This window comes from Solanum dulcamara, chromosome 11 (genome assembly GCF_947179165.1).
Source record: "Solanum dulcamara chromosome 11, daSolDulc1.2, whole genome shotgun sequence".
In the NCBI taxonomy this organism is placed as follows: Eukaryota; Viridiplantae; Streptophyta; class Magnoliopsida; order Solanales; family Solanaceae; genus Solanum; species Solanum dulcamara.
In genome coordinates, this window is record NC_077247.1 from 56,976,921 (window position 1) to 57,003,712 (window position 26,792).

Sequence of the window (26,792 nt, forward strand, 5' to 3'; positions counted from 1 at the left end):
AGCTATCAAAATATCGGGTCGGGCTGTGGGCCTGTTATGAAACGGGTACATTGGGCTTCTTGCAAGAGAAGTAATTGAAGAGGGAGTGAGAAATTAATATAGAGCCCGTTTGGATTGGCTTTAAGTTGGTCAAAACCAACTTAAAGCCCCTTTTTAGCTTTTGGACATGTTTGTCTAATGCTGACTTTAAGCCATAAAGTTCTTAAAGTCAGTCAAAAATGAAAAGTTAGAATTCCTAACTTTTTTTTCCAAAGTGCTTAAAATCATTTTTTTTGACCATGGAAATTACTTTTATATCCTTTATATTTTAACTAAATTCCCAAACTACCTTTTTTTATTCTTTTAACCCTAAAATTCACATCATAAGCACTTTTATCCAAACACTCAACTGCTTATTAATAAAAATAACTTTCAGCACTTCAAGCTTCTAAAAGCACTTTATACATAAAAGTTACTTTTTTTAAGCCCATCCAAACGGGCTCATACTAGCAACTTAACTTTACTACTCCCTCTATTTGAAATTATGATATTCCTTTAATTTTTAAGAAGTGAAATTCCATATTTAGAAATTATATAGAAGTATTTTAAATTACAATTGTTTATATTATGATTATAAAAGTTGAACAAAAAACTGAAACTATGATAGATAAATGAAAAGATTGTTACATGTAAAATGAGATAAAATTAAGTATATATTTGTTAAACCAATAATGTGTGAATCAAAATTTATTCCGGTTTTATTAGAATATCGAACGAAAATTAAAAAAGAATATTTGATGAAACAGTGAAAGTGCGTGCAAATCTAATATGAATGCTTTCGTTATCAAACATAGCAACGGGTCACGGCTAGTTCCATAACCTGGCGAATCCCTCGGCCCTCTTGCCAGAGAATACTTGGCCCATTTCATATGTAAATGAGCCACTCAAATTAATGACTTAAATCAGGCTCAACTTCCAAATTTATATGAGTTTCAATTGTGTTTCGTGTATATCTCGCTAACATGGCACAAATTCACCATTTTGGCCTTTAGATTGAATTTTTATTTGTACAGCCCTATTTCCTTATAATGTCTTTACTAATACATTAAAATGTAGTAATTAATACAAGAGTCTTCTCCTCTCGTGATAATCAAAAAACTTTCCATACGTCAAAGTCTACTACTGCTTTTGTAATTAAAGTTTGTCTTCTAATCAAATTGAACTAACAATTTCATTCCATCAATTGTATTAAGAAGTAGCTAAGTATGAGTATAAGGAAGGAAGTTGTAGTGCAGTTAGTAGGATCACATTGTTAGCTGTAGTTAGTTAGGAATTTGTATGTAACTAACTACTTACAACTGTCATTCAGTTAGTGAGAAATGATCACATGGTTCACACCACATAGTCTATAAAAGGAGATGATTCTCCTCAATTATATTCAAGTTTTCAATGAAATAATATCTTCTCCCTCTCTTCTCTATATGGAGTTCTTCACATACTCTTTCATGGAGGTTTAACTTCCATGGATTCTGTTCTTAATGTGTAAGTTTACATGGTATCAGAGCAGCGAGACTGCAATCACTAGCTGCGTGCAAAGTTTTTTAGTTTATTTCACTGATTGAAATTTTGCCACGGGAGATGCAACAGAAACAGAATTAACAATAGCAACTTTAGGACATAATCATCCACTTCATCTTCAATCTTCAGATACACCAGGTGCATCTCTAATTGCGACAAAACTTACAGGTCCTGAGAACAATGGACTATGGAATAGAACGTTTCAACTTGTATTATTGGCAAAGAACGAGCTTGGATTTGTTGATGGATCTTGTCCGAAAAGTTCATACAAAGGAGAGTTAGCAGCTCAATGGGAAAGATGTAATAATATGGTTCTTTCGTGGATTAGTAGCATAGTGGCTACAAAACTAGTTACCACAATTGTCTATGCATCGAATGCAAAACGAGTGTGGGATGATTTTAAGAGAGGTTCGATAAATCTAATCTTACTAGAGTATATTAATTTTGGTCAGATGTATCTACTTTAAGGCAAGGTACTGATTCTGTTACTTTTTACTATTCTAAATTAAGAAATCTATGGGATGAATTAGATGTGTTAGTGCCAACTTCATTGTGTAATTGTAATGAGGCAAAATCTTACATTAAACACCTTAGTCAACAGAGATTATTAATGATCTTAATTGTCTTAAATGAGTCTTACAGTCATGTTAGAAGTGATATACTACTTAAAATGGTTGTGCCTAATGTAAATCTGGCATGTGCTATAGTGATTCAAGAGGAAAGTCAGAGGTTATTGGGAGTTATAGACATTCACAAAAAACCACTTACCATGTTAGCAAATAGAAAACAGAACATTAAAGGTAAAATGCTACTGGATGTTGCCTGTGAGCACTATGGTTATAAGAATTACTTGAGCAAGGATTGTTATAGAGTGATAAGATATCCTGCAGATTTTAAGAGTAAAAGGAAATAAGGTATATGAGCCTCTCAGGATGTCACTAGTGGATACAAATCAACTAACAATAGCCAACCTGGAGGTTTCAAGGCTCATGCCATTATGCCAATAATGATGAACAAGGCCATGGACTCACACTCATCGAAGAGGAGTACAACCATGTGCAAAATCTCAGGTATAATGCATGAGGAAATGTTGGCGAATACAGAGTAAATTTAGCAAGTAATGTATGACTAACACCTAGTACTTCTGCACATGACTGAGTCATTGATTCTAGTGCTACTCACCATATTACATCCTGCAGGGATTTGTTAGCTGAATTGAGTTGCCTAGATGGTCAAGGTTCAAGCACAGTTCAACTCCCAACAAGAAATAGAGCTAAAATAACAGGAATAGGACATTCTACAATTCTGGGAAGTTACACAGTCAAAGATGTGTTGCATGTACCTGACTTCAAGTTTAACTTGTTGTTAGTTGCCAAACTAACTAAAAAACTATTGTGTATTGTTAGCTTATTTCCTAATTTCTATGTACTATAGTCCCTCTACAGTGGTAAAGTAATTGGAATTGTTAGAGAATCGGAAGGTCTTTACTTGTTGAAGGATTCAATAAAAACAGTAGCAGGTGTTGCAATAAAAGATGACAGTTTAACTATTCTATGACACTTGAGACTTGGACATCCATCATATACATCTATGCAACATATGTCATCTCTGAGTCTTAGTTTGTCTAAACATATGTGCTGTCATATATGTCCTCAGGCAAAATAAAGTAGGCCATGTTTTCTTGATAGTTCTCACAAGTCTAGTGCTATATTTTAGTTCATTTATGTAGATATATGGGGTCCCTATAGAACTCCAACTTATGAAAAAAAGTAGTATTTTGTTACTATAGTAGATGATTACAGCAAATATTCATGGTCATGTTTGATTCAGTCCAAAACTAAAGTATATTCTGTATTAAAAGACTACTTGTTAATGATGAGTACTCAATTTGGTATCAAGGTGAAAATGTTGAGATTTGACAATAAAACAGGGTTTATGAATTCAAAATACAAAGATTTATTGCCTCTTTTGGCATTGTTCGTCAGACTTCTTGTCCATACACACCTCAATAAAATGAGGTGGTTGAAAAAAAACATAGACATGTATTAAATACTGCTAGAGCCTTAAGATTTTAAGCTTTTAATCTAATTATCTATTTGGGTCATTGTGTAAAAGCAACAGTCTATCTCATTAATAGGATCCCTACAACAGTCTTGAAGGTAAATCTCCTCATGAAGTCCTCTATGGTACGATACCATCACTGGATCATTTAAGGGTGTTTGGTTGTTTATGTTTTACCTCTATATTGCCCAGATCTGATAAATTTGCTCCTAGAGTAAAGAAGGAAATATTTATGAGATATAAATCTCACTCTTTTCATGTTAGTAGAGATGTGAGGTTCTTAGAACATGAATTTCTCTTCAAACTTGATTCAGCCTTCACCATCTCAAATGATCTATTCATTCTTGTCTCACAAGAATTGGTTGACTGTAACACCAACACTTGCCTTGATGTAGTTGCTGAGGTAGTTACTGAACCTACTGTTGACCTTCACCCTGAGGCATTTCAAAATGTATTTACAAATATGCTAATTCCAATAGTGGTAAATGATGGTACCACACAAGAAATTGAGGATACATCATCAGAACATAATGCAAGCCTTGGTATTTATGATACAACAGCTATAAGTACATCATCAAAACATGATACAAGCCTTGGTATTCCTGATACAACAGCTACAAATACTACTATTATTCCACCTATATCTGAGTTCACCACTGCAAGGCCAAGTAGATCTAGTAGACCTCCTATTTGGCATAAGGACTACATTGTCCCTCATTCTCCAAAGCAATCTCATGCATGTCTTTATCCCATAGGAAATTATATTGATTATTCCATGATAAGTAGTTCTTATAAGTCTTTTTCGACAGCTCTTTCAAGTATTACTAAACCTTTCAGTTTCAAAGAAGCATCTAAGTGTAAGAAATGGGTGGCAGTTATACAAGAAGAAATAGAGGCTCTAGAACTCAACAAGATCTGGACAGTAGTTGATCTTCCACTGGCAAGAAGCCTATTGGTTTCAAATGGATGTACAAAGTTAAACTTCAAACTAATGGTGCATTTGAAAGATACAAAGCCAGATTAGTTTCAAGGGATATAGTCAACATGAGGGTCTAGACTATTATGAGACCTTTTCTCCTGTGGTTAAAATGGTCACAGTCAGGACCGTTATCAGTGTAGCAGCCTCACACAACTGGCCTATTCACCAGATAGATGTCCATAGTGCGTTCTTACAAGATGATCACGCTGAAGAAGTTTATATGGACATGCCTCAAGGTATTCAGAGGCAGGGGGAACACAAGGTGTGTAAGCTAATAAAATCTCCATATGGACTAAAACAGGCCCCTAGGCAATGAAATCTAAAGTTGACTGAGGTATTATTAGTTACTAGTTACTCACAAAGTCCATATGATCATTCCCTATTCAAAAAAAGGATGGTGAGCCATAGTTGTAATCCTTATCTATGTGGATGATTTACTCTTGACAGGCAACAGTGAAAATTGATACAAGAATTAAAAGACTTTGTGCATAGTAAGTTCAAAATAAAGGATCTTGGTGACCTCAAATACTTTCTAGGCATTGAGATCATGAGGTCCAAGGATGGTGTACTACTTAACTAGAGAAAATATGCTCTGGAGTTGATCTTAGACACTGGTTTGAGTGGTGCAAAGCCAGTGAACACACCTTTAAAAGTAAATATTAAGTTCACCACAATAGAACATGATAAGCTAACTGGAGTTACTAATGATCCTATATTCAAAGGCATTACAAGCTACCAAAGACTGATTGAAAGATTGTTATATCTAACTATAACTAGACCTGATATAAGTTTTGTTGTCCAAGTACTTTTATAATTCATGAAACAACCCAAATACAATAAATCTAGAACTTGAAGCATTTTGTGACTCGAATTGGGCATCATGTCTTAATACTAGAAGGTCTGTAACTGGATACTTGATCAAACTTGGAGATTCTCATGTATCTTGGAAATTCAAAAGGCAATATACAGTGAGTAGAAGCTCTACAGAAGCTGAATACAGGAGCATGGCTGCTACTGTTGCTGAGGTAATCTACATACTTGGAATATTGAGATCCATGAATAAGCGGAAGAAGAGGAATAAAAGGAGTTGAATGTGTTGATCAAAACACCTGAGAAACCTCATTATGACAGTAAAGCAGCAATACAAATTGTCAATAATTCTATATTTCATGAGAGGACTAAATATATAGAAATTGACTGCCATTTTGTGAGGAAAAGGGTAAAAAATGGACTGATACTGCCTACTTATGTGAACATTAAACAACAGTCTGCTGATCTACTAACAAAGGGCCTAGGTGTAACACCTCATCATATGTTATTAGCCAAGCTTCGAGTCTTCAACATATACTCAGCCTAAAGCTTGAGAAGGAATATTAAGAAGAAGCAAAGTATGAGTATAAGGAAGGAAGTTGTAGTGCAGTTAGTTGGATCACATTGTTAGTTGTAGTTAGTTAGGAATTTGTTATGTAACTAATTACTTACGGCTATCACTCAGTTAGAGAGAAATGATCACATGGTTCACACCACATAGTTTATAAAAGGAGATGGTTCTCCTCAATTGTATTCAAGTTTTCAATGAAATAATATCTTCACCCTCTCTTCTCTATATGAAGTTCTTCACATACTCTTCCATGGAGGTTTAACTTTCATAGATTCTGTTCTTAATGTGTAAGTTTACAAATTGAAGATTAAATTTTAAGTCCTTGAATATTTAAATCAGAGTTATTAAAAGAAATATCAAAAAAATTCTCTTAATATTTAAAATATTCTAAAGATTAAAACTTTCAGCCCTTCTTGATGGAAAAAATTATGAACATTATTGTTACTTTGTTTATCTATGACTACTCAGTACTCACTACAAGACATGGCTATACCTAATCCAACCTAACGAAGCCATGATGTTGAAACTTAAAAAACAATTCAATTTTCTTAATACTTGAAAATTGAAAAAACTTGTTTGAGAGTATTTCAAATGACATAATGATTCTTATTCATAACACTTTGATTTTTCCTAAATAAAATTATTAACATAATTTAACTTTTACATTTTTTTTAATCTTCAACCTTAAATATTTTATGCGTTTTTCTCTTTAACCAAAATAGCATCGAATCGGCTACTTATCCTTCACGTCTGGTATGATTTTTTTAAAAAACACGACGTGGTAATCTAAACCAAATATATATAGAAAAAGTTTTTTCCTTTTTGACAAGGGAATTCACGGCCGCTATTTTACAGATGCGCACAATGTAAACTCTGCTTCAATGTAAAGTTTGCAAACCCATAAAAAAATAGGCTGCACTATGTAAATTTCGTGTGACAAGTTCGATCGAAAAAACATGTAAAACTTAAAATTCTCATTTGAAAAATCACCTGCTCAACCAATTAGGCCACCCTCACCCATTTTTATATATTTTTGTTTCTTAAAGAGTTGTAAATACTCTACTTGAACATTCAAGTGCAACTTAATTCTCCCACAACAAGTCATATATAATGTCAACATCATGCCATTGTTGTACTAAAAAACTTATAAGGTCATCAATCTCTATTTAATGAAATGTTTTAGTCAAACGAGTACACTTGTAACTACATATTGACCTTTATTTGTTCTTTGAATTTGTCAAAATTCCATCAAAAGTAGTAGTTGATACATCTTTTTTGTGACAAACCGTTGCAAATTAACATTGATGATGAGTGAACGTTTGTGCAATTTTTATTTTATTTTTTAAAAAAATATGATTGAACCGTATAGTTATCGATTCAATCATCTGTTCTCACCCTTTCTTTATAATTGCTATCGAACAGTGAGTTAAGAAATTACGATCATTTAATCAAATTATATATAAATGTAACTTTATTAATTCAAATATATTTTTATTAGTCTTTAAATTATGATTGATTAAGTAGTGTGTGAAATAAAAATATTTTGAAGTAGTGGCTAAAGACTTGATTAAATATGAATAGGTCACAATTGCTCAAGAAGAAAATATTAATCATTTTTTTATCTTTTCTCTTTGAAGAAAAGAAAAAAGAGCCGACAAGTATTAGTTTCCGGAGCCAGAGAACATGCATCGCATTTATTGACTTTGTATAAAATAAAGTTAAAGATTAAATTGATTTTCTACTACAAAGACGCGATACGTAGATTTTAGTCGCATTGGAATTTTAAACGGTGACGAAACGAATGAATCCTTTGCCTAGCATTCGAGCAAAGCGGGCCACACCCGCGCCTTAATTTGTGGCAGTTGGGCCGGCGTCTAAAATTTTCCCCTCTTCCTCTTTCTACGCTGTCAACTTGTCAAACACAACCCAAAGATTCACAAATTACCACCATTGTCACACTGTTAAATATTCTTTATTTCCCTAATACATAATATAAATCGGTTATTGACATATTATAAGTGTTTGTTTAGCTTATCTTATCGAAAATAACTTATAAACTATTTTTAATTTATAAAATGCTTTAAATAATTTAAATCAAATAAATTCAAATATTTTTTGAGTTTATTTTTAAATACAAAATAATTTTAAAATTATAAATTGTTTTCATAACTTATAAGTCAATCTAAATAGGCTCTGAATTTGATGAGAATTTTCCGTTTACTACTAAACAATCAACGAAATAAAATTTCAATAATTGCATGGATGACAATCATATTAAAGATGGTAGGTCTACCTTCACTACATTATTTATTCTGCCCCCATTCAAATCCTTTGCTTTGTTATGTTTGTTAAAAGAAAAGAGAAAGGAATATCATGAAAAGATATAGTAACAGTAAGAAAATTATTACTCCTGTTTCACAGGGCCTCCGTTGAAGTCTAGATTTGGTAGTTGATAAAGTTAGATCCGGATGACTAATAAATCCCTCAACTTTGTCGTCTATTAGCTCTATATTCTTTGCGTGATTACTCATGGATCTACTTTCTAATCCTTCCTATTTATAATAACGACGATATTTTGGAACAATAATTTTGTATTGATTTCTAAAATTGTTAGAATCATAAATATTTATGCCCATGATGTCAGGAGTATAGTAAACGCTGGGTGTGTCGGTAGTAATAGTAAAGAAAGAACCTAACCTAGTTTATTTTACACTCAAACGTCAGTTACAGCAACCACTCGATCTGCTAAAGAAGAATTTTTTATACTACCACTACAAGCTCTCACTTTCTTCTTCATTTGCTCTCTTCTCTACTGTATAGTCATTTCTTGTTCTCTGCAATTCTTCCACTGCTTGTTTCAGTCCATTTTTCATCAAATGCTTCCTCCTTACTCCGACGAGTCGCCGGATGCCGATGAAGCCATGCGCAAACCTCCCAAAGCCAACAACAGTGATTTTCTCAAGAATGCAATGACCAATTTCCAGTACCAGATTTCTACTCACCCACGATTCTGGCTTTTCACCTTTTTCCTCTTTTTCCAACTAGTAGTTCTCATCTTTACTCGCAATTCCCCTTTCCCTTTCTCAGTTCACTCCCCACCAAGTCCTCTTCCCCATTTCCCTTCAGAAATCGACGTATTTGCCGATATACAGAAACCCCATCAACGTGGAAATGTAATTTATCCATTCGGCGATTCTGAATGCGAGTATGGTCGGGTCTATGTCTATAATTTACCATCCAAATTTAACAAAGATTTAGCCTTGTTGACCTGCGACGATCTAGACCCATGGAAGTGGCAGTGTGGCCTTGTGAGCAATGACGGATACGGAAAGAAAACGACGGAGCTCGCCGGAATCTTGCCGGGAAATCTCTCCGCAGCGTGGTATCGTACAAATCAGTTCTCATCGGAGGTAATATTTCATTACCGTCTTTTAAACTATAGGTGTAGAACCAACGACCCAGAATCTGCTACAGCTTTCTACATACCGTTCTACGCCGGACAGGCTGTTGGAAAATACCTTTGGACCGATGAAATCGAAAATCGCGATTTGCTTAGCAACAAATTATTGAAATGGGTCCAAAGGCAAAAGTATTGGAAAAAATATAAGGGGTTGGATCATTTCCTAACTCTTGGTCGGATAACATGGGATTTCCGGCGATTAGGTGACCCAGAGAAACTCTGGGGATCCTCTTTTCTCAATCGACCACAGATGCAGAATGTTACGCGCTTCACAATCGAGAAGGCTCCATGGGATGCAAACGATATCAGTATACCTTACCCTACTGGATTCCACCCTCACTCCGAGAAAGAACTCCGGCAATGGCAAAACTTTGCGCTTTCATATAACCGGACCAGTCTTTTCACCTTTATAGGGGCGGCGCGTGGGGATATCAACAGTGATTTCAGATCGAGGCTAATGAGTTACTGTAGGAACGAGTCAGACTCGTGCCGAGTCGTGGACTGTGCCGTGATTCCCTGCTCTAACGGTTCATCAGAAATCCAAAAAGCACTTCTGAGCTCGGATTTCTGTTTACAGCCCAAAGGGGACAGCTTGACTCGGCGGTCGGTTTTCGATTGCATGGTGGCCGGTTCAGTTCCGGTTTTTTTCTGGCGGCGAACGGCTTACACTCAGTACCAGTGGTTTTTACCGGAAGATCCGGGAAGTTATTCAGTGTTTATAGACCCAGAAGCAGTGAGAAACGGTACAGCTTCCATTAAGGAAATTTTGAAGAGTTACAGTAAAGATCAAGTGAGGAAAATGAGGGAAAAAGTTGTAGAGACAATTCCAAGAATAGTGTATGCAAGGCCAAGTGGGGGTCTTGGGAGTGTCAAGGATGCATTTGAAATTGCAATTGAAGGAGTATTGAAGAGGGTCAAGGATGAAAACGAATGGAAGGAATACGTGGATATGGGCAGTTGAAGATGATGAATGTTGTAAAGTATATAAATCTTTCCCTTAGTATTCAGCTATACGTATACTGTTATAAATACAGGGACAAGTTTGAAGCCGGACGGGTAATTCTGTATGGCTGGTGATATGATTCTTGGTTTTCAGAATCAGCTTAGGTTGCTGGATGATGGAGAGCTCGGATTTTATACATGTATTACCAAATATTTTTAGAGATTTGTTTTGAGATCAGAGGAAAAAGTGAGGTCAAGTATTGTTATCTGCAGGTAAGAGTTATATATTGATCAGATTTTGGCAATTCTTTTCTCATTTCGTCTTTCAGTTCCATGTACTAAAATAAGGTTTCATATAGATCAACATTGCTTCTTGTCACTCTCATTTATAGTACTATGTAACTTTCTACCTAATGCAAACAAGTCGTTTGGTAGTTGGTTAGGAGCTAAATTATTGCTGCATTTTATTCTTTTCCACAGTTTCACTGAATGTAATGTTGTACAATCTGCTAGCTTAGAGTGTGATGACAGCTTTGGTATAACATTTTATAATGCAAAGAGGCGCTTCTCAAAGATCACAATTCTTACAGAAACAAAGGCAAAAAACACATGTACTCACGTAAAGAAATTGAAGAACAAACCCTCCATAAAACTTTTAAGGGCAAGAAGAAAATAATTGGATAAACTCTATTCAGTGTTCAAGATGAGCTTACATTTAGTGTCATGGTGAGTGAGGATTCATATAGTGGTGAAGCATAGTATGTTATATGTAGTTCAAAAATCATTCGGGAAAGAAACATTGAAGTCGTCTATTAAATACATTAGTTCTGAAATTCAATTGCATTCAGCTTATTGAAATAGATTCGCCAAAAAAAGTTTTGAGAAAAAAAAGAAAGAAAAGATTTAAACAGATGTCATAAGAAGAGAATATTTCTTGTACCAAAGATATTTAAAGGATGACCTCTGATCTCTTCTCAACTAGTTCAATTAGTAATAGTGAAGAACAAGAATTGGATTTGTCATCTTCTCTGTGTTCTGCTGCAATTTCTGAAAGCTAACTTTGGTAAAATTCATAAGCCAGACTACAATCCATTAAATTTAGTCCAATGAAAAAGGATCTAGAAGCAAATGAAGTGTTCGGTTGCAAACTCGGGCATGGGGTAGTGCTCTGTTTTAGGGAGAATTAAGAAGAAAAGTAGAACTCATTGTTTAGATCATGATTGAAGAAATAAAAAGAAAATGCAATCATTCTATTTATAACTTAGAGAAATCTTGGCGAGCAAGCAGCTAAATCCAATAGAGAAATTACCCAGAGTGTGGTTGGGGATATTATGCTAATATCAACTGTCAAGCCTAGGAGAATACTCTTGAAGACTTGGATTGGTAAAATATCAGAAAAATTTCCCTTCCATTTGTGCCAACTACAAACATATTAGTAGTTGTATAAATTCTATATATAAAACTAAAAAAACCTGGACTTTGATAGGCTAATTAAAACAAGTTGGAGCAACATAATATTTAAATTGGACCAATGAATTAAAAAAACTCTACTTGTGGTTCTGAAACTTGTATCCTCAAAACGAAGAAAACTCAATCTCCCACCAAGCCCACTACTTAAACTTCCAATTATAGGCCATCTTTATCTCCTAAAACCTCCTCTATATCGCACTCTTGCTAATCTTTCAACAAAATATGGCCCTGTTTTCTCTCTTCAATTAGGTACCCGTTTTGTTGTGGCAGTTTCCACACTATCTGCTGCCGAAGAATGCTTCACCAAAAATGATATTGTTTTTGCCAATCGCCCTCGTTTAATGATCAACAGATACCTGGGCTATAATAATACTACTGTCGGTGATTCCCCTTATGGTATTCATTGGCGCAACCTTCGCCGCCTCTGCACACTTGAAATATTCTCCATTAATCGTCTCAACAATTTTCAGCCCATTCGACAACATGAAATCAATCTTCTAGTTCACAAAGTGTTTCACAACTCTGGCGACAATTTTGGTACTCCTGTTGACCTTAAGTCCAAGCTTTTTCAGATGTCGTACAATATTATCATGAGAATGGTAGATGGAAAGAGATATTACGGCGCAGAGGAAGACAATGAGGAGGCAAATCATTTTCAGGAGATTATAGACGAGATTACTTTTATTTGCGGGTACATCAAATCCCATAGATTTTATGCCTGCAATATTTCATTGTTTTTTCAGGAGTATGGAGAAGATTTGGCCAGGCTTGTTCAAAACATTTACGCATTTGGCCAGGCTTGTTCAAAACATAGACGCTTTCTTGCAAGGTTTGATTGATGAACACTGTCATGATAAAAGCCAAAATACCATGATTGATCATTTGCTTTCCTTGCAAGAATCAGAACCAGAATATTACACTGATCAAATCATCAAAGGGATTATATTGGTAAGCTTAATTTCTTCACTTCTGGCATCACCCGCACTATAGAAGGCAGCATCAATTTCCTCTTTTTATACATATATGTATAGACTAACAACTAGGCTTTTGTATCCGCTGATTTAAAATTCTAGATTTGTTATAATCGACTTACAAAAGCAGTTGGCGGACACTTTTCTCATTAACTATCAACTGCAGGTCATGCTGAATGCGGGGACTGATACATCATCGGTGACAATAGAATGGGCAATGTCTCTTCTACTTAACCATCCAGAAGTGTTGGAAAAGGCCAGAATTGAAATAGACAACCATGTGGGTAAGGATCGTTTAGTGTATGAAGCGGATTTACCCAAGCTGAAATACCTTCAAAGTATCATATCGGAGACACTCCGGTTGTATCCAGCAGCACCAATGCTAGTGCCTCATGAATCATCTGAGGATTGCAAGGTCGCTGGCTTCCACATTCCACGAGGCACGATGCTCTTGGTGAATGCTTGGGCCATCCACAGGGACCCGTTACTTTGGGAGGATCCGGATAGCTTCAAGACAGAAAGCTTTGAAGGTATGGAAGGGGAATCATGGAAGTTATTGCCATTTGGTAGGGGAAGGAGAGCGTGCCCTGGCTCCGTAGTTGCTCAACGTGTGGTTGGTTTAGCTTTAGGAACTTTAGTGCAGTGTTTTGAATGGAAAAGGGTAAGCGACGAGAAGGTTGGTTTGACAGAAGGAAAAGGTCTCACTATGCCAAAAGCTGAGCCACTCATGGCTAGGTGCAAAGCTCATGACATTGTTCACAAACTTCTTTCAGAAATATCTTGATGTGTTTCTAGTGACTTCCTTGCATTTTGTTCTTGCTTCTTACCTTTAAATAAGTTCTGAATTAGTAATGTTACCTTGTATTTTTATCCTCTCATATAATATGAACTATCTAGATTTTTTGTTTGTCAATCAAATAAATTCAGATCCGCTGCTACTTTTTTTTGGTGCAAATAGTAGAACTAAGGAGATTATGCTGAGCTTAGTGAGTCGTAATGAGTTGAATCAATAAATGAATTGGGAAGGAAGCAGAAACAATGTTAAGCCTTTGTAGTTGATACAACTCTCAATTCCAACAAGTAATTGGAAATGTTGTCATTTAATGAAAAGGAAAAAATTAGGAGTGGCAAAAATCAAACTCAACCTACTCATCCGTTTAAGTTTGAATTGATTATTGACCTGTTCATTTATTAGCTCAATCTATTTTAATTCAATCTATTAAAAAATGGGTTGATATGTAAAAAATTGACTCGAGAGAAATCTTGTCAATATAATTTTAAAAAACTTTTATATATAGTCATAATAAAGAAAAAAATAATTTATTAGGTACTAAAATATTGTAAAAGACCAAATTAAAATTTAGTAAAAATTGAATTGAGTTGGGTCTTGACCCGTTCTATAAGCCATTACTCAATCAATTTTGACCCAACCCCTTTTTGGCCCAAGCAAACCTACCTAAATTTGATCCAACCCACCCAATTTTCATCACTAGAAAAACACACGTAGTTTCTTTCTAAGAACTGATCAAGCATTCAAAATGTGAACTCGCTGGTGTGCTCACCGTTGACCGCTTCCCATGCTTCACGGAGAAGCTGGCACTAACAACAATTGTAGCAGATTTTTCTAAATTTGGATAACAACAATTGTAGCAGATTTTTCTAAATTTGGATAATCTTGAAGCTATAAGCAAGGAACAAAGTATTTATCTATTTTCTCAAATTTGTGAGGAACATAAAGATGTGGTATGCCTCACTGACCAGGAAATAGATTTATCTATTTTCTCAATTTTTTGGATTTTCTTTGCATTATAACTTATTTTTTTTAAAAATAAACACTAAATATGAAAGAGAAATGTTGGTGCCGTTTTAAAAATTCTTGCTAAAACGTTAATAGCACATTTATTACTCTCTCAAAAGTCCAATCCATAATTAAATCATGCACTTGTAAAGACTCATTAAAGTTAGTAAAATTTTCCTTTAATTATTTTAGTATCAGAACTCCTTTCATTTTAAAATAAGTGAATTTTTAGATTTCTTTTATAGTTTAAAATTCGTAAATTGTTCAAAATTTAAGAGAGTTATTGAAAGGCAGTTGGAAATATCTTTTATTTTTGCCCTACATTTTCAAAGTGATAATTTTAAGAAAGTTAATTATTCATATTTATGATTTTACTTTAAATAACTTTATATTTTCAAGAATAGTTTGAGAATAACCAAAATGGAAAGTGGTGTTCAATTTATGATCTATTTTTTTTTAATATGTATGTATTATTACCTTAACAATTCACTTATTTTGAAACGGAGGGAGTATAAGTAAAATTTGTTGGATAAAATTGTTGATTGCTTCATTGGAAAATTAAAATAACACAGAAAGTATAGAAATTTCTTAGATGATTTTAGAAAGAAACTTTTATGAAAAAAATTCCGAAAGGAAAAAAACTTTATAGTTATCCGACGATAGTGACAACACAATTTTGTTAAGGATGAACCAAATCAAAGTTCTATCATATATATTTTTCTTTATTAGTTACCAGAAAAAAAAATATTTGTTACGATAAATGAATGTATATGTAAAAATATTAAGTATACATAGTATTGTAATGCCAGAAAATCATATTTTTAGCGCCTTCAAATTAATATTTCTTTAAACTAATTAAGAATATTTAAAAATATATTAAAATTATTTTTATGACTGTGCGAAGCATAGACATATTCACCGATATATATAACTTTATTTGCTTGGTCATCACTCGATTAGGTCTAGAAGGTGTAGATATATTGGAGTACAAGAATGCATAGCAAACTTTGACCCGACAGTCGTCGCCTCAAAGTCCAAATTCACTTTTATAAAACTGAAAAAATTTCTTTGATCAAACATACTGTATTATGTATGAAATATTTTGGACGAGAAAACGACCACTGAATTGAAAACTCTACGTTGACTCAACAACCCCATCACATAAACCAAGAGCGAGCAACAAATTGAGATATGTCCGAAGGCAAAAAAAATGGAAACAGCTTTGTTGTATAGTACTACTTCACTCTCAATTTTGTTTCTACTTGTGGTTCTGAAACTTGTATCCTCAAAACGAAGAAAACTCAATCTCCCACCAAGCCCACTACTTAAACTTCCAATTATAGGCCATCTCTATCTCCTTAAACCTCCTCTATATCGCACTCTTGCTAAGCTATCAACTAAATATGGCCCTGTTTTCTCACTTCAATTAGGTACCCGTTTTGTTGTGGTGGTTTCCTCACCATCTGCTGCCGAAGAATGTTTCACCAAAAACGATATCGTTTTTGCCAATCGCCCTCGCCTCATGCTTGCAAAATTCATAGGCTATAATAATACTACTGTCGTTGGTTCCCCTTATGGTGATCACTGGCGCAACCTTCGCCGCCTCTGTGCACTTGAAATATTCTCCACTAATCGTCTCAACAATTTTCAGCAAATTAGACAACATGAAATCAAGCTTCTAGTGCAAAGAGTGTTTCACAAATCTGGCGACAATTTTGTGATTCCTGTTGAACTTAAGTCAGAGCTTTTTCAGATGTCGTATAATATTATCATGAGAATGGTAGCTGGAAAGAGATATTACGGCGAAGAGGTGGATAACGAGGAGGCAAATCATTTTCGGGAGCTTGTCGAAGAAGTTATTTCCTATGGAGGTGCATCAAATCCAGCGGATTTCATGCCTGCAATATATCTGTTGTTTTTCAGGAGTACGGAGAACAAATTAGCCAGGCTTGGTAAAAATATGGACGCGCTCTTGCAAGGTTTGATTGATGAACATCGTCACGATAAAAGTAGAAATACTATGATTGATCATTTGCTTTCTTTGCAAGAATCACAACCGGAATATTACACTGATCAGATCATCAAAGGGATAATATTGGTAAGCTTAATTTCTTTGTTCATGCTAGTAGGCGTTTCACCATAGGATTTGGGACCCAAATTTCAAGTTTTAAATTGAAATCAGCTTTTGTTTATGTAATCTGCACGAAAATTCAACACAACTGCAGGTCATGCTGAATGCAGGGACTGAAACATCATCGGTGACAATAGAGTGGGCGATGTCTCTTCTACTCAACCATCCAGAGGTGTTGGAGAAGGCAAGAACTGAAATAGACAATCATGTGGGTAAGGATCGTTTAGTGGATGAAGCGGATTTACCCAAGCTGAAATACCTTCAAAGTATTGTCTCCGAGACACTCCGATTGTTCCCAGCAGCACCAATGCTACTGCCTCATGAATCATCTGATGATTGCAAGGTCGCTGGCTTCCACATTCCACGAGGCACGATGCTATTGGTGAATGCTTGGGCCATCCACAGGGACCCTATACTTTGGGAGGATCCTGAGAGCTTCAAGCCAGAAAGGTTTGAAGGTGTGGAAGTGGAATCATGGAAGCTATTTCCATTCGGAATGGGAAGGAGAGCGTGCCCCGGCTTCGGACTTGCTCAACGTGTGGTTGGTTTAGCTTTAGGAACTATGATACAGTGTTTTGAGTGGAAAAGAGTAAGCGAAGAGAAGGTTGATTTGACCGAAGGGAAAGGTCTCACTATGCCAAAAGCTGAGCCACTCATAGCTAGGTGCAAAGCTCGTAACATTGTTCACAAAGTTCTTTCGGAAACATCCTAATGTTTCCCAGGGTCTATCTTGCATGTTGTTAGTTTAAAAAGGATGAATAAGTTATGTATCATGTATCTTAATTGTCTAATGTAAGATGTACTATTTGAGTTTCTGATTTGTCATTCAGATGCTTTGGAATAATATACATATGAGGTGCTATTTCTTTTTAATGGTGAAAACAGAGGCAGATGGACTACGAATTTGATGGATTCAATTGAAACCATCATCTTGAAACGAAGCAAAAATATACATATGAAAGATCACTAAAATATCAACAGATCATATTAATTCAGAACCCATAATTTTAAACGTACAATGGATCAGTGGTAAGAACCTCAATGGTTGAACCCATCAATTTAAATCCGTCTCGTGTAAGAATTAGAAACAAGGTTATAAGCCTTTGGACTCAGTTATAAGCCTTTGTAAATAAGACATTAGTTCTTCTCAGGAACTACTCAAATTTCATATATCTAAACTTGCTGGTGTCCTCACGGCTGAACCTGTTTCCATGCTTCACGGAGAAGCTGGTATCTGACAACATTCCTTGCAGGTTTTGCTAAATTGGGATAATCCTTGAAGCTATCAGCAAGGAACGAAGTAAAAGGTGAGTCTAGCTCATCAAGCTCAACATCACTGGTGTATGTTTTTTTAAGCACAGATGAACCAGTACTCTTTGGAACTTGATTTCCAACCCTCTCTATAAAAGTGGTGAGAGATAATGCTGGAGGAGATGTATAGACCGTCCATGTTGTAGTGCACGGGAAGCTAGTGTGGTACTCTCCAGGTACATCCTTCACATCAGTAATCAGGAAAAAAAGAGTACGTAAGAAAGGGTGTGTGACATGATGGTTAATGAGTTCCATAAAAAGAGTAAATTGCAACTAAGCTTTATGGATGATAAATCTGCTGGTAATAAACAAATGAGAAAGAAAACTTACTTCAGAATCCAGGGTCTCAACAACATTTTTTGGAATTGGATTTGGACGGAACTCATCTGGGACAAAATTAGCAAGGACTCGTTTGATCAAAGCTGGACTAAATATTGGGCAGACCTAGCAACAGCAAGTTCACAAATAAGTATAGAGAAAATGGATTTCTAGAGATTGATCTATTGAAAAATTAAAGGGGAACAAGGACTAACTTCTTTTCTTGTGGATGCATCGATGAGCACTTCAAATGGAAGCATCATGAGGTTGCTCAATGCATTAAGGAGTCGAAAAGCCTTGAATGATTCTGTTTTCTTGTCATTTCCAAAGGTGCTACTATACTCTGGTGAATCCTCATCTTCAAAGCCAATAAGATCTGTAAGCCATCTAGACCAGCTTCCAACCTATCAACAAACCAAAATGGTCATAATAAGTAAATCATTACTCCCTTGAGAGTTAAATCAAGAGATCTTCGACATTTATACATATGACAAAATTGAACTCAAAATATTTCTCTGAGAATTAGTACAATGGATTGAAGAGAGCAAGTTGTATCACAAATATCAAGTAGCAAGAGAGTAAGGAATTATAGGAAATAATATAAGCATTGGACATTACATACATATGCACAACTATATTTTCACTTCTCATTACAATGATGTATATTATCAACAAATACTGGCTTAAATAATGGAAGTGCCTCATAAATAAATAATTCAAGAATAAAAAATGAGTATAAAACTAGTCAAGCTTAAGTTAATTTTTTCTACTCACAGCATTTTTCAACTGTGCACCAGCTCCAAAGCTTGATTTTCCAGGAGGAATTGGAAGGACTTTACGATCACTTATAGGATCAAATATTGGATCTGTTGGCATTTCTTCGGTGGATTCACGAAGAATAGCGTTGAACATTGCCACATCCAATCTACTCACCAGCTGTTTCATTACCTAGAAACACAATGAATACATTCACTGTAAGACATTGCTAGAGAAAAAAAATGCTGGGAAATCGGTTAAATAACTGGAATTACAAGTCTCACACACATGGAGTAGAAGTACTAGTAGAATGAAGTGGAAACAGACATCTCATTCTAATGAATCAACTCACCAACTTTGGCAGAACAGGTAAGCAGCCACATTTATGTCCCAATGCCTGAAGTGGACAAAGCCTTTCGCAGGCATCCTTCAGAGCCTTTTTCCAAAGTTTTACAGAAAATTTACCCTGCTCTTGATCACCCAAAGAATGTCTACCCCCATATGTTTTCTTTACCCTTGAGCCTCTAGTCTTACTAGTTTTTGCAGTCACAAACTGCATATGTGGAGTCAGAGTCTGCAGGCAAAAATAAGTTATTGCACCATACATAAAGAAGCACTTGTTATGACAGACAAGCACAGAGAAAATTTAGGTGATCAACCTGCCACCAAAGAGACTTGGTGATTTTGGAGAAGATCCAGCCTTCAAGTTTTTCCAATGCTTGAGTGAATGATTCAATATCCTCCCAGTTATAAGATTGCTTAACCAAATAATTCTTGTTCCCTTGGTTGGCAATGTATTTGATGCTTTGCTGCATATATATTTTCTCTAACGCAGACTTACCTCTGTTGACAGTAGTTTCAGTAGGTGCCCCTTCATTAAATTGTAGTCCTGCAGCAACCTGGCTAATGATTGCTCTTAACATAATGGAATTTGACAGCCAGAAAGTCAACCTGTTTGTGAAGAAAATAAATTAGAGAAATCCTGTAAAGCTCTTAACTTTATCCTTAAACATATTTGTTCCGCCATATAGACAAGATTTGTTGGTCTCTCCCTGAAAGATGAGTGCTAATGCACATATGAGGTTGATAAGTTGTTCCTTTTTTTGGGTCCACTCTCCATCCACTTAATTTAGATCAATGGAAGATTGGTGCTGATAATTAATTAGAAGCTGGCAATTTTGAAGTACCAAGAAACTTAGTAGCTTATCAATCAATCACATAAATGTACCTTGGAACATCGCTTCCACATGCTTTAGAAACCAAAGCTAATCCTGAGACAGCAGCTCTAGCAGCACTGGCCTGTTTAGCAGGGGATTTTGTTCTCCAAGCGTGGAGATAAAATCTAGCAAGGCGCCTGGCTGGGGTGTGAACTTTGTTCATCGAACTTCCATGCTCAGCAACTACAGAATAAAGGCCAACTTCAATAGCTGCAGCTTCTTTCAGTTCTTCCTCAAGCATCTGAATTCTAGACTCTGATTCAGGTTTGCTCTTCGACAAAACATTTGCAGGAACTCTTTTTTCAGTAGCTGAAGTAGTATTGGTAGTATTCTTTGTTTCTTTTTTCTCCGAAGTGTTCTTCTGTTCTTTTTTCTCCACAATATTCTTTGATTCTTTTTTCTCCACTGCAGTACTTTTAGCAGTACTACTAGTTTCTATGGGTGCCTGTTCTTTCACTTCATTCTTAATAATATCAGTGTTGCCCAAAAACACATTTGGACTCACAGAGTCTCTAATCTGAACAGACTTCACAGGCTTCAGTCGACCATTTGTGATCTGAACTCCAAGAGCTTTCCGAATGGAACTCATCGTGACTTGTCTTTTCATACTTTTAGCTATTTTGTTTTCTGACAAGTCTCTTGTGTCATCAAGAAGATGATCATCCTGTCCAAAATCATGTTCTGTTGTTTCATCCGGACCATTTTGACTGTCCATACCTACCTGACTATGCATATGTGAAGATGTTATTTTCGATATCAATCTATCAATGTATTTTTCTTTGGCGTGCTGAGTATTTTCTTCACTTTTGCTTGTTCCGCTGGCTGCCTCTTCATGAAAGTCACTCTGCATTTTAGGCACATTCAAATGCTAAACAGAAAATAACACTACAATGGACAGGAAGCACAACTTTGTATACAATTAACCAGACATTCTCCTTAACTCGATTGGTACATAACCAGTGAGACTGCAATGTAGATCAACTGACAACTTTGAAAAGCTTTTTTTGATATTTCCTCTTCTTTTATTCCCTTCTATTTAGGAACTGGAAAGCTGAAACTGTAATTACATATTAAAGTTCTAGAAGCATGATATGAACTAGACTCGTACGATCCCCAAGTTGCAGATGGTATATTTTGACCAAAACAATCTAGTAATTAGTAATAAAACACCTCAGAACATGCTTAGTGTTTTCAGATTTTCAATGGTATTAAAATGAAGTTGAAAAAACTGAATACTTGTTAACAAATCGAATAACTTTATGTACCTTTTCAAGACGAGATGGTGACGCCCGTGCAACCTTAAAAGAGAAGCATCAGTCAGTAAAAGAAGCATAAGCAGAGTTATTCAGAATGATATGATTTGATTGAACTTTGAAATACCTTTACATTGTTAGATGGTGAAGCCCAAGCAGCTTCAAAAACAGAAGAAGAAAAAGTTGAGGATGATTGTGAGGAAACATCATCATCAGTATAAGAAGCAAAATCAGAATCATATTCAACATCATCTATCATCATGTCTGATTCTTGCTTATCTTTTGCTGGCTGTACCTTAACATATAAAGATGGCTGCAGCAAGCTTTTCGAACTCTTCTTGCAGTTTAAAGGAACACTAATAGCTAAAGTTTCTCTGATTACTCCATATTCTCCAAAATTAATCGAAGCTGTCCCCAATAACGGACCTTGAGCTGCATTATCCTTTGTATACTCATACAAACAGAAGTCCAAGTTATTCTTTAGAAATTTATCTTTTGATTTTTTCTCGCGACATAAAGTTAAGAATAGGGTGAAAGTCTTGCTGATTTCAAGATAGTCATCCTCAACAGACGAAGTAACAAATCCAGAATTCCTATCACCATTCTCCCACTGAAGTAATACGGATTGAACAGATCTTAAAGACTCTGATGGAGGCCAAGGCCTGATCAGCTGGATATGTACAATGTAATCAATTTGGAATGAAGCACCCTTTTTCTTCTTCTTCTGTCCTAGAACCATGGCTTGATAATAAATCACAACGCTCCTTCTCTCAACGTAAATTCAACTAACATCAAACAAAGCAGAGAAAACCAATGTGTTAATAAACAACAAACTATAGAACTCATCGACAAAAATCAGAAGAGAAGATTTTTACCCAAAAGTTATATGCAATGTAGTATGTTGAGTTTGTGAAGACTTTAATGATACAGTGAACTTGGAGTATTTTTTTTGTGGAGTTTGTTTGTTGGGAGAATAATGAATATAGAGAAATAGAAAACAAAGATGAACAAGCAATGCGTGCGTCCAACTACATCAGAGAGTCATTTTTTTGGAGGGGCAGAAAAACAAAAAGAATGACTAAATTAATGTAGGTGACTTAGGACATGGCCCTAACGGCTTCACCACCGGCCAATATTGAAGAAAATGATTATAATTAACGCCTTGGACTTGCATTTAGTTAATTTTGTGGTTTGCCACTAATATTGACTAATGCCTACCATTAGCTAAATTTAATATTGGGTCTGTACAGGATAATCTATCATTTGTTCTTGTGCATTCGTCTGATTAGTGATTATTAATTGTAACATTAACACTTCCCTTTTGAATAAGCTTTGTCAAAATCTCCTTTATGGTCAAGGTACAAGAGTTAATTTATGTTATTGGTATAAGGTGGATGGATTCATCCATTGCTGATCTAGCGGTAGGGAGTTAATAAGAGGTGAAGACCACTATTCTTCTGTAAATTTTAATGCTTCTTCCTTTACTTTCTTTCTCAATTTTATTTTTGTTTTTTGGATTGAGTTGTTAATGTAAATTCTATTTAGGGATGAAATGACACAATGGCCAATCACTTCGACATAGTTCGCATCTTTAACTTTTTGAGTTCTTTTTCATATTAATCAATGCTAGGTATCGATATGTGCAGATTGCAGAAAACGAGCAACAGCCACAAATTAAATGACAAACGCCGTTTACTCCATCATCTTTATGAAATGAATGAAAACAAGAAGATCAAAGTTTGACGAATTGCGTGGAAAATGTGTGAGATATCGCAAATACCAAACAGGCTTGTCTCAATTTGCATCACCCAAGGAAACCTTACTTCTGTTTCCTGCGGGATTTGGCATCCCCACAAACAGTTCCCTCTTTCTGTTTTCGGTACCGTGTTTATCAACAACTTAATATGGAGGAACAAATCAAGAATTAAAGCCCCTCGCATTCATGTCAACCCAAAAAAATTGAAGAAAAAACAAAAAGAGATGAAAGCAACTCCATTTTTACTACCAAAAACATTTTTCCTCTTCTAAAATATCTTTCATATAGACGTATATGAAAATCTTTCGAAAATTGAAATACAAAGACTTATTTTCTTTCCTTGTATTGTTTCTACAGTTGGAATGCATAGCTAGTTCTAGATTAAGCAAAGGAAGAGAATTGTTACATATTATTAAGCAAAATATAATAGAATTTTTTGATACAAAATAAATACAAAAAGCTTATAGTTATCCAAGGAATAGTTAAGGTACACGCGATCAAGTTAAGTGCACGCAATCTAGTCGGAACATATAAGTCATCTCAACTAATATGCGACTGAGACATCACTGATTGATGCATATAAATCAAAGAACAGGCGGCAGAAACAGTAGCTCTGGTAAGAAAAGCAAATTACCAATTTCGAGCGTTTAATTAACCATCCAGATAAAGCACCAGCCACAAAAACATCATTAGCCCGCTACTCAAATAACATAAACAATAACATACATAAACCCAAAAATGGAGTCCGAAAAGGGAATGCAAACCTTAACTCTATTTTTATTTTTTTTTAGAGATCAACGGATCGTCCGCTCAAAAAAATATAGGAAAGCAGAGAAACAAAAGACAACAAAGGATAGCGACATATTTTAATACACATTGGATAAAAAGAAACTAGGCAATACCTAAATCATACCACTAAAAAAATCGAGTCTCAAATGAGCATCTGATACATGAGGTGGTTCCAACACCTTCCTTCCGGGTGACTAAAAGGACAACAATCGACTGCCTACTACCTTTATAACCTCCATCTCTCGTTTCTTTCTCCAATCTGTCAAGATTAACAAACAAATTCAGGAAAACAGAACAAACCACCTTCAACATCTGATTGCTCTCTTGACTTTCGATCTAATCACTTTCGCTCCGGCTGGGTTTTGAGGAGGTGAATCCAACCTGATTAATAAATATGAAACTGAACACAAATTTATAGTGTAATTAAACACATGGAGAGTCAATGAATTCATTGTAACAAAACCTGATAATCATCACTGCTTGGAATCCAGTCGTTTGTCGCCGGATTAGTCTTGAACTCTTTGGCTCTACCATTCTCATGACCACCATTCAATTGAAAATTGTAAATGTTTCCATTCGTCTGATTGGCCACCTTTATGAACCCACTACCAGTCTGCCAAAAAATTGAACATTAACCCAATAAAAATATGAATAACATAAACAATCTTTATATCTTGTATCCATCTGATCTCTACCCGTGGGTGCAGCCTATATTGAATATGGTTCAATTGAACCCAGAATTTCATTGCTACTCATAAATTCAAAAGTACTACTGTAAATTGTTTAGCGCGAAAGGGAAGAGTAGAGAACCGTGTGATGCTGTTTGTCGATGGAAACCAACTCATTATAGTACTGAGTTTCCACAAACTCATCTTGTTCCGAGAGATTAGTTTCCGAAAAGAGACTACCGCCCTGATCATAATCAAAAGGAGTGATCAGAAAGAGTGAAGTAATTTGTAGCAGGAGAAGTAATTAATAGAATACCTGAGATTGAAGAGATCGAAGATTGTCAAGCTCTGGAATAGTGAAATCTTCTAAAGGGGAAATGGGGATGAATGAATCAGGTTCACTGCGGTTAGGTTTGGCGAGTCTTTTAGGTGCTTGAGCATCGAACAGGGCTTTGACCTGGTTGGCGATTTGCAGTTGCTGATCTTCGTCTAAAACTTCGTCGCTCCGGCTAGGTTTAGTCACCGTTAGATGCCGTTCCATGATATCGTCAGAGGCTATTACGTGTAATCGGTGAGGGTCGTCAACGCCTACTGATATTAGTATATTTACGCACTCACTAACAACATTCCAAATGCCACTTCACAAAAAAAACCATGGGCGCAATCTCCACTGTTGCCATTTGCCACGTCCTTCGCTCTGACCAAACTCTTTAGGGGTCGTTTCGTGCTCTTTGTTTGGGTGCAAGATAATTTATTTCAAATTTAATAATTTATATTGCAATAAGTTATTTTTTTAGAGTGGAATAGTAATTTTATGATAATTTATTTTACTTTTGAGAGTGGAATAGTATTTTTTTGATAATTTATTTTAGGATAAAGTATATAAAATAATAAAAAAATACCCCATGAATTTTCTTTTATACATCATTTTTATATTTATTTATATTAACATAATTTTTAACAACTTTAATAATAACATACATAATCTTAATTAATTATTATTTTTATGATAATATATTTTTTATTAAAAAATTATATTTTATAAATACAATTTTTATTTAAGAATATATTATAGTAATTCTTATGTTTGTTTATATTTTAATTTCTCTTAAAATGTTCACTCCACTACTAAATTACATATTTTTAATTAAATAATTTATTACTCACTTAAAAAGTATATTCTATATATCAATTAAAATGTAGATAACTTTATAATGTAGATAATTTTAATAATATTTTTTTACTTTAATTAACTTAAAATAAAACTTTTATTTTAAGCTAAATAAGATCGGAGTTTTATTTTTAAGCTAAATAAGATAAAAAAATCATTTTTAAGTTACGTAGGTAGTGGTTATGATCGATTTGATAGGATAAAATTTTTATTTAAAGCTAAATAAGATGAAAGTTTTATTTTTATGTTAAACAAGATGAAAGTTTAATTTTAAAAACAAATAACACGGTCATGGATACACATAAATATTTAAGTTAAATAAGATAAAAAAATTATTTTTAAAAATGAATAACTAAAGTTTGCAAGGAAAAAAAAACTAAATAAGGAAGAGGGTATTTTTGTAAACAAACAACTTTTCTTGAAAATTATGCAATGAATATAATTTTGAATATGACAAACCAAACAAGCACTAAAAAATTGAGAAACTTACATAAATAGCTATAATAATAGGATTGTCGAATTTCAATAGTTATAAGTATGTTATTTATCAACAATGACTATAGTTTATATCCAAAATGTATATATATTTTTATTTCATTTATATAGTAATACAGCCATATAATTAATGCATTAAATAAAGTTAAAAAATCAGGTACTATAACTGACATCCTTTTATTTACGTTCCAAAAACTTTCAACTTCCCATTATTAAATTAACAACTATTAATTACCTATTGGAAAGCGCATGTACAAGTGAAATTAGAAAAGATTTACCAAAACTTTTGGGATAAAACTCTTTTTCTA

The 26,792-nt window shown here is 34.8% G+C and overlaps 4 protein-coding genes and 1 pseudogene across 5 annotated transcripts; 3 read left to right on the top strand and 2 right to left on the bottom strand.

Moving 5' to 3' along the window:
- Nucleotides 1-8,563: 8,563 nt before the first annotated feature.
- LOC129873085 (xyloglucan galactosyltransferase XLT2-like) lies at nt 8,564-10,814 on the top strand. The gene has a single exon (XM_055948089.1). It carries the CDS (start codon nt 8,855-8,857, stop codon nt 10,397-10,399), a length of 1,545 nt encoding a protein of 514 aa, XP_055804064.1. The 5' UTR covers nt 8,564-8,854; the 3' UTR covers nt 10,400-10,814.
- A 1,285-nt stretch (nt 10,815-12,099) lies between these two features.
- LOC129873086 (cytochrome P450 81Q32-like) lies at nt 12,100-13,753 on the top strand (annotated as a pseudogene).
- A 1,893-nt stretch (nt 13,754-15,646) lies between these two features.
- LOC129873799 (cytochrome P450 81Q32-like) lies at nt 15,647-17,623 on the top strand. The gene is made up of 2 exons (XM_055948984.1): nt 15,647-16,717; nt 16,845-17,623. The coding sequence occupies exons 1-2, from the start codon at nt 15,830-15,832 to the stop codon at nt 17,460-17,462; spliced, it is 1,506 nt and encodes a 501-aa protein (XP_055804959.1). The 5' UTR covers nt 15,647-15,829; the 3' UTR covers nt 17,463-17,623.
- Nucleotides 17,624-17,713: 90 nt separating this feature from the next.
- Nucleotides 17,714-23,049, bottom strand: LOC129873798 (uncharacterized). Its single transcript, XM_055948983.1, has 9 exons — nt 21,733-23,049; nt 21,618-21,650; nt 20,364-21,196; nt 19,795-20,086; nt 19,488-19,709; nt 19,154-19,327; nt 18,595-18,783; nt 18,392-18,505; nt 17,714-18,244 (listed from the first exon to the last, which is right to left on the bottom strand). Exons 1-9 carry the CDS (start codon nt 22,342-22,344, stop codon nt 17,942-17,944), a joined length of 2,772 nt encoding a protein of 923 aa, XP_055804958.1. The 5' UTR covers nt 22,345-23,049; the 3' UTR covers nt 17,714-17,941.
- A 994-nt stretch (nt 23,050-24,043) lies between these two features.
- Nucleotides 24,044-25,479, bottom strand: LOC129873301 (uncharacterized). Of its 2 annotated transcripts, none has more exons than XM_055948370.1 (4): nt 25,135-25,479; nt 24,961-25,062; nt 24,614-24,763; nt 24,044-24,409 (listed from the first exon to the last, which is right to left on the bottom strand). In XM_055948370.1, the coding sequence occupies exons 1-4, from the start codon at nt 25,357-25,359 to the stop codon at nt 24,377-24,379; spliced, it is 510 nt and encodes a 169-aa protein (XP_055804345.1). In that variant the 5' UTR covers nt 25,360-25,479; the 3' UTR covers nt 24,044-24,376. The 2 variants fall into 2 exon arrangements, with proteins under 2 accessions (XP_055804345.1, XP_055804344.1); XM_055948369.1 differs by having other exon boundaries at nt 24,044-24,531.
- Between the last annotated feature and the right edge of the window lie 1,313 nt (nt 25,480-26,792).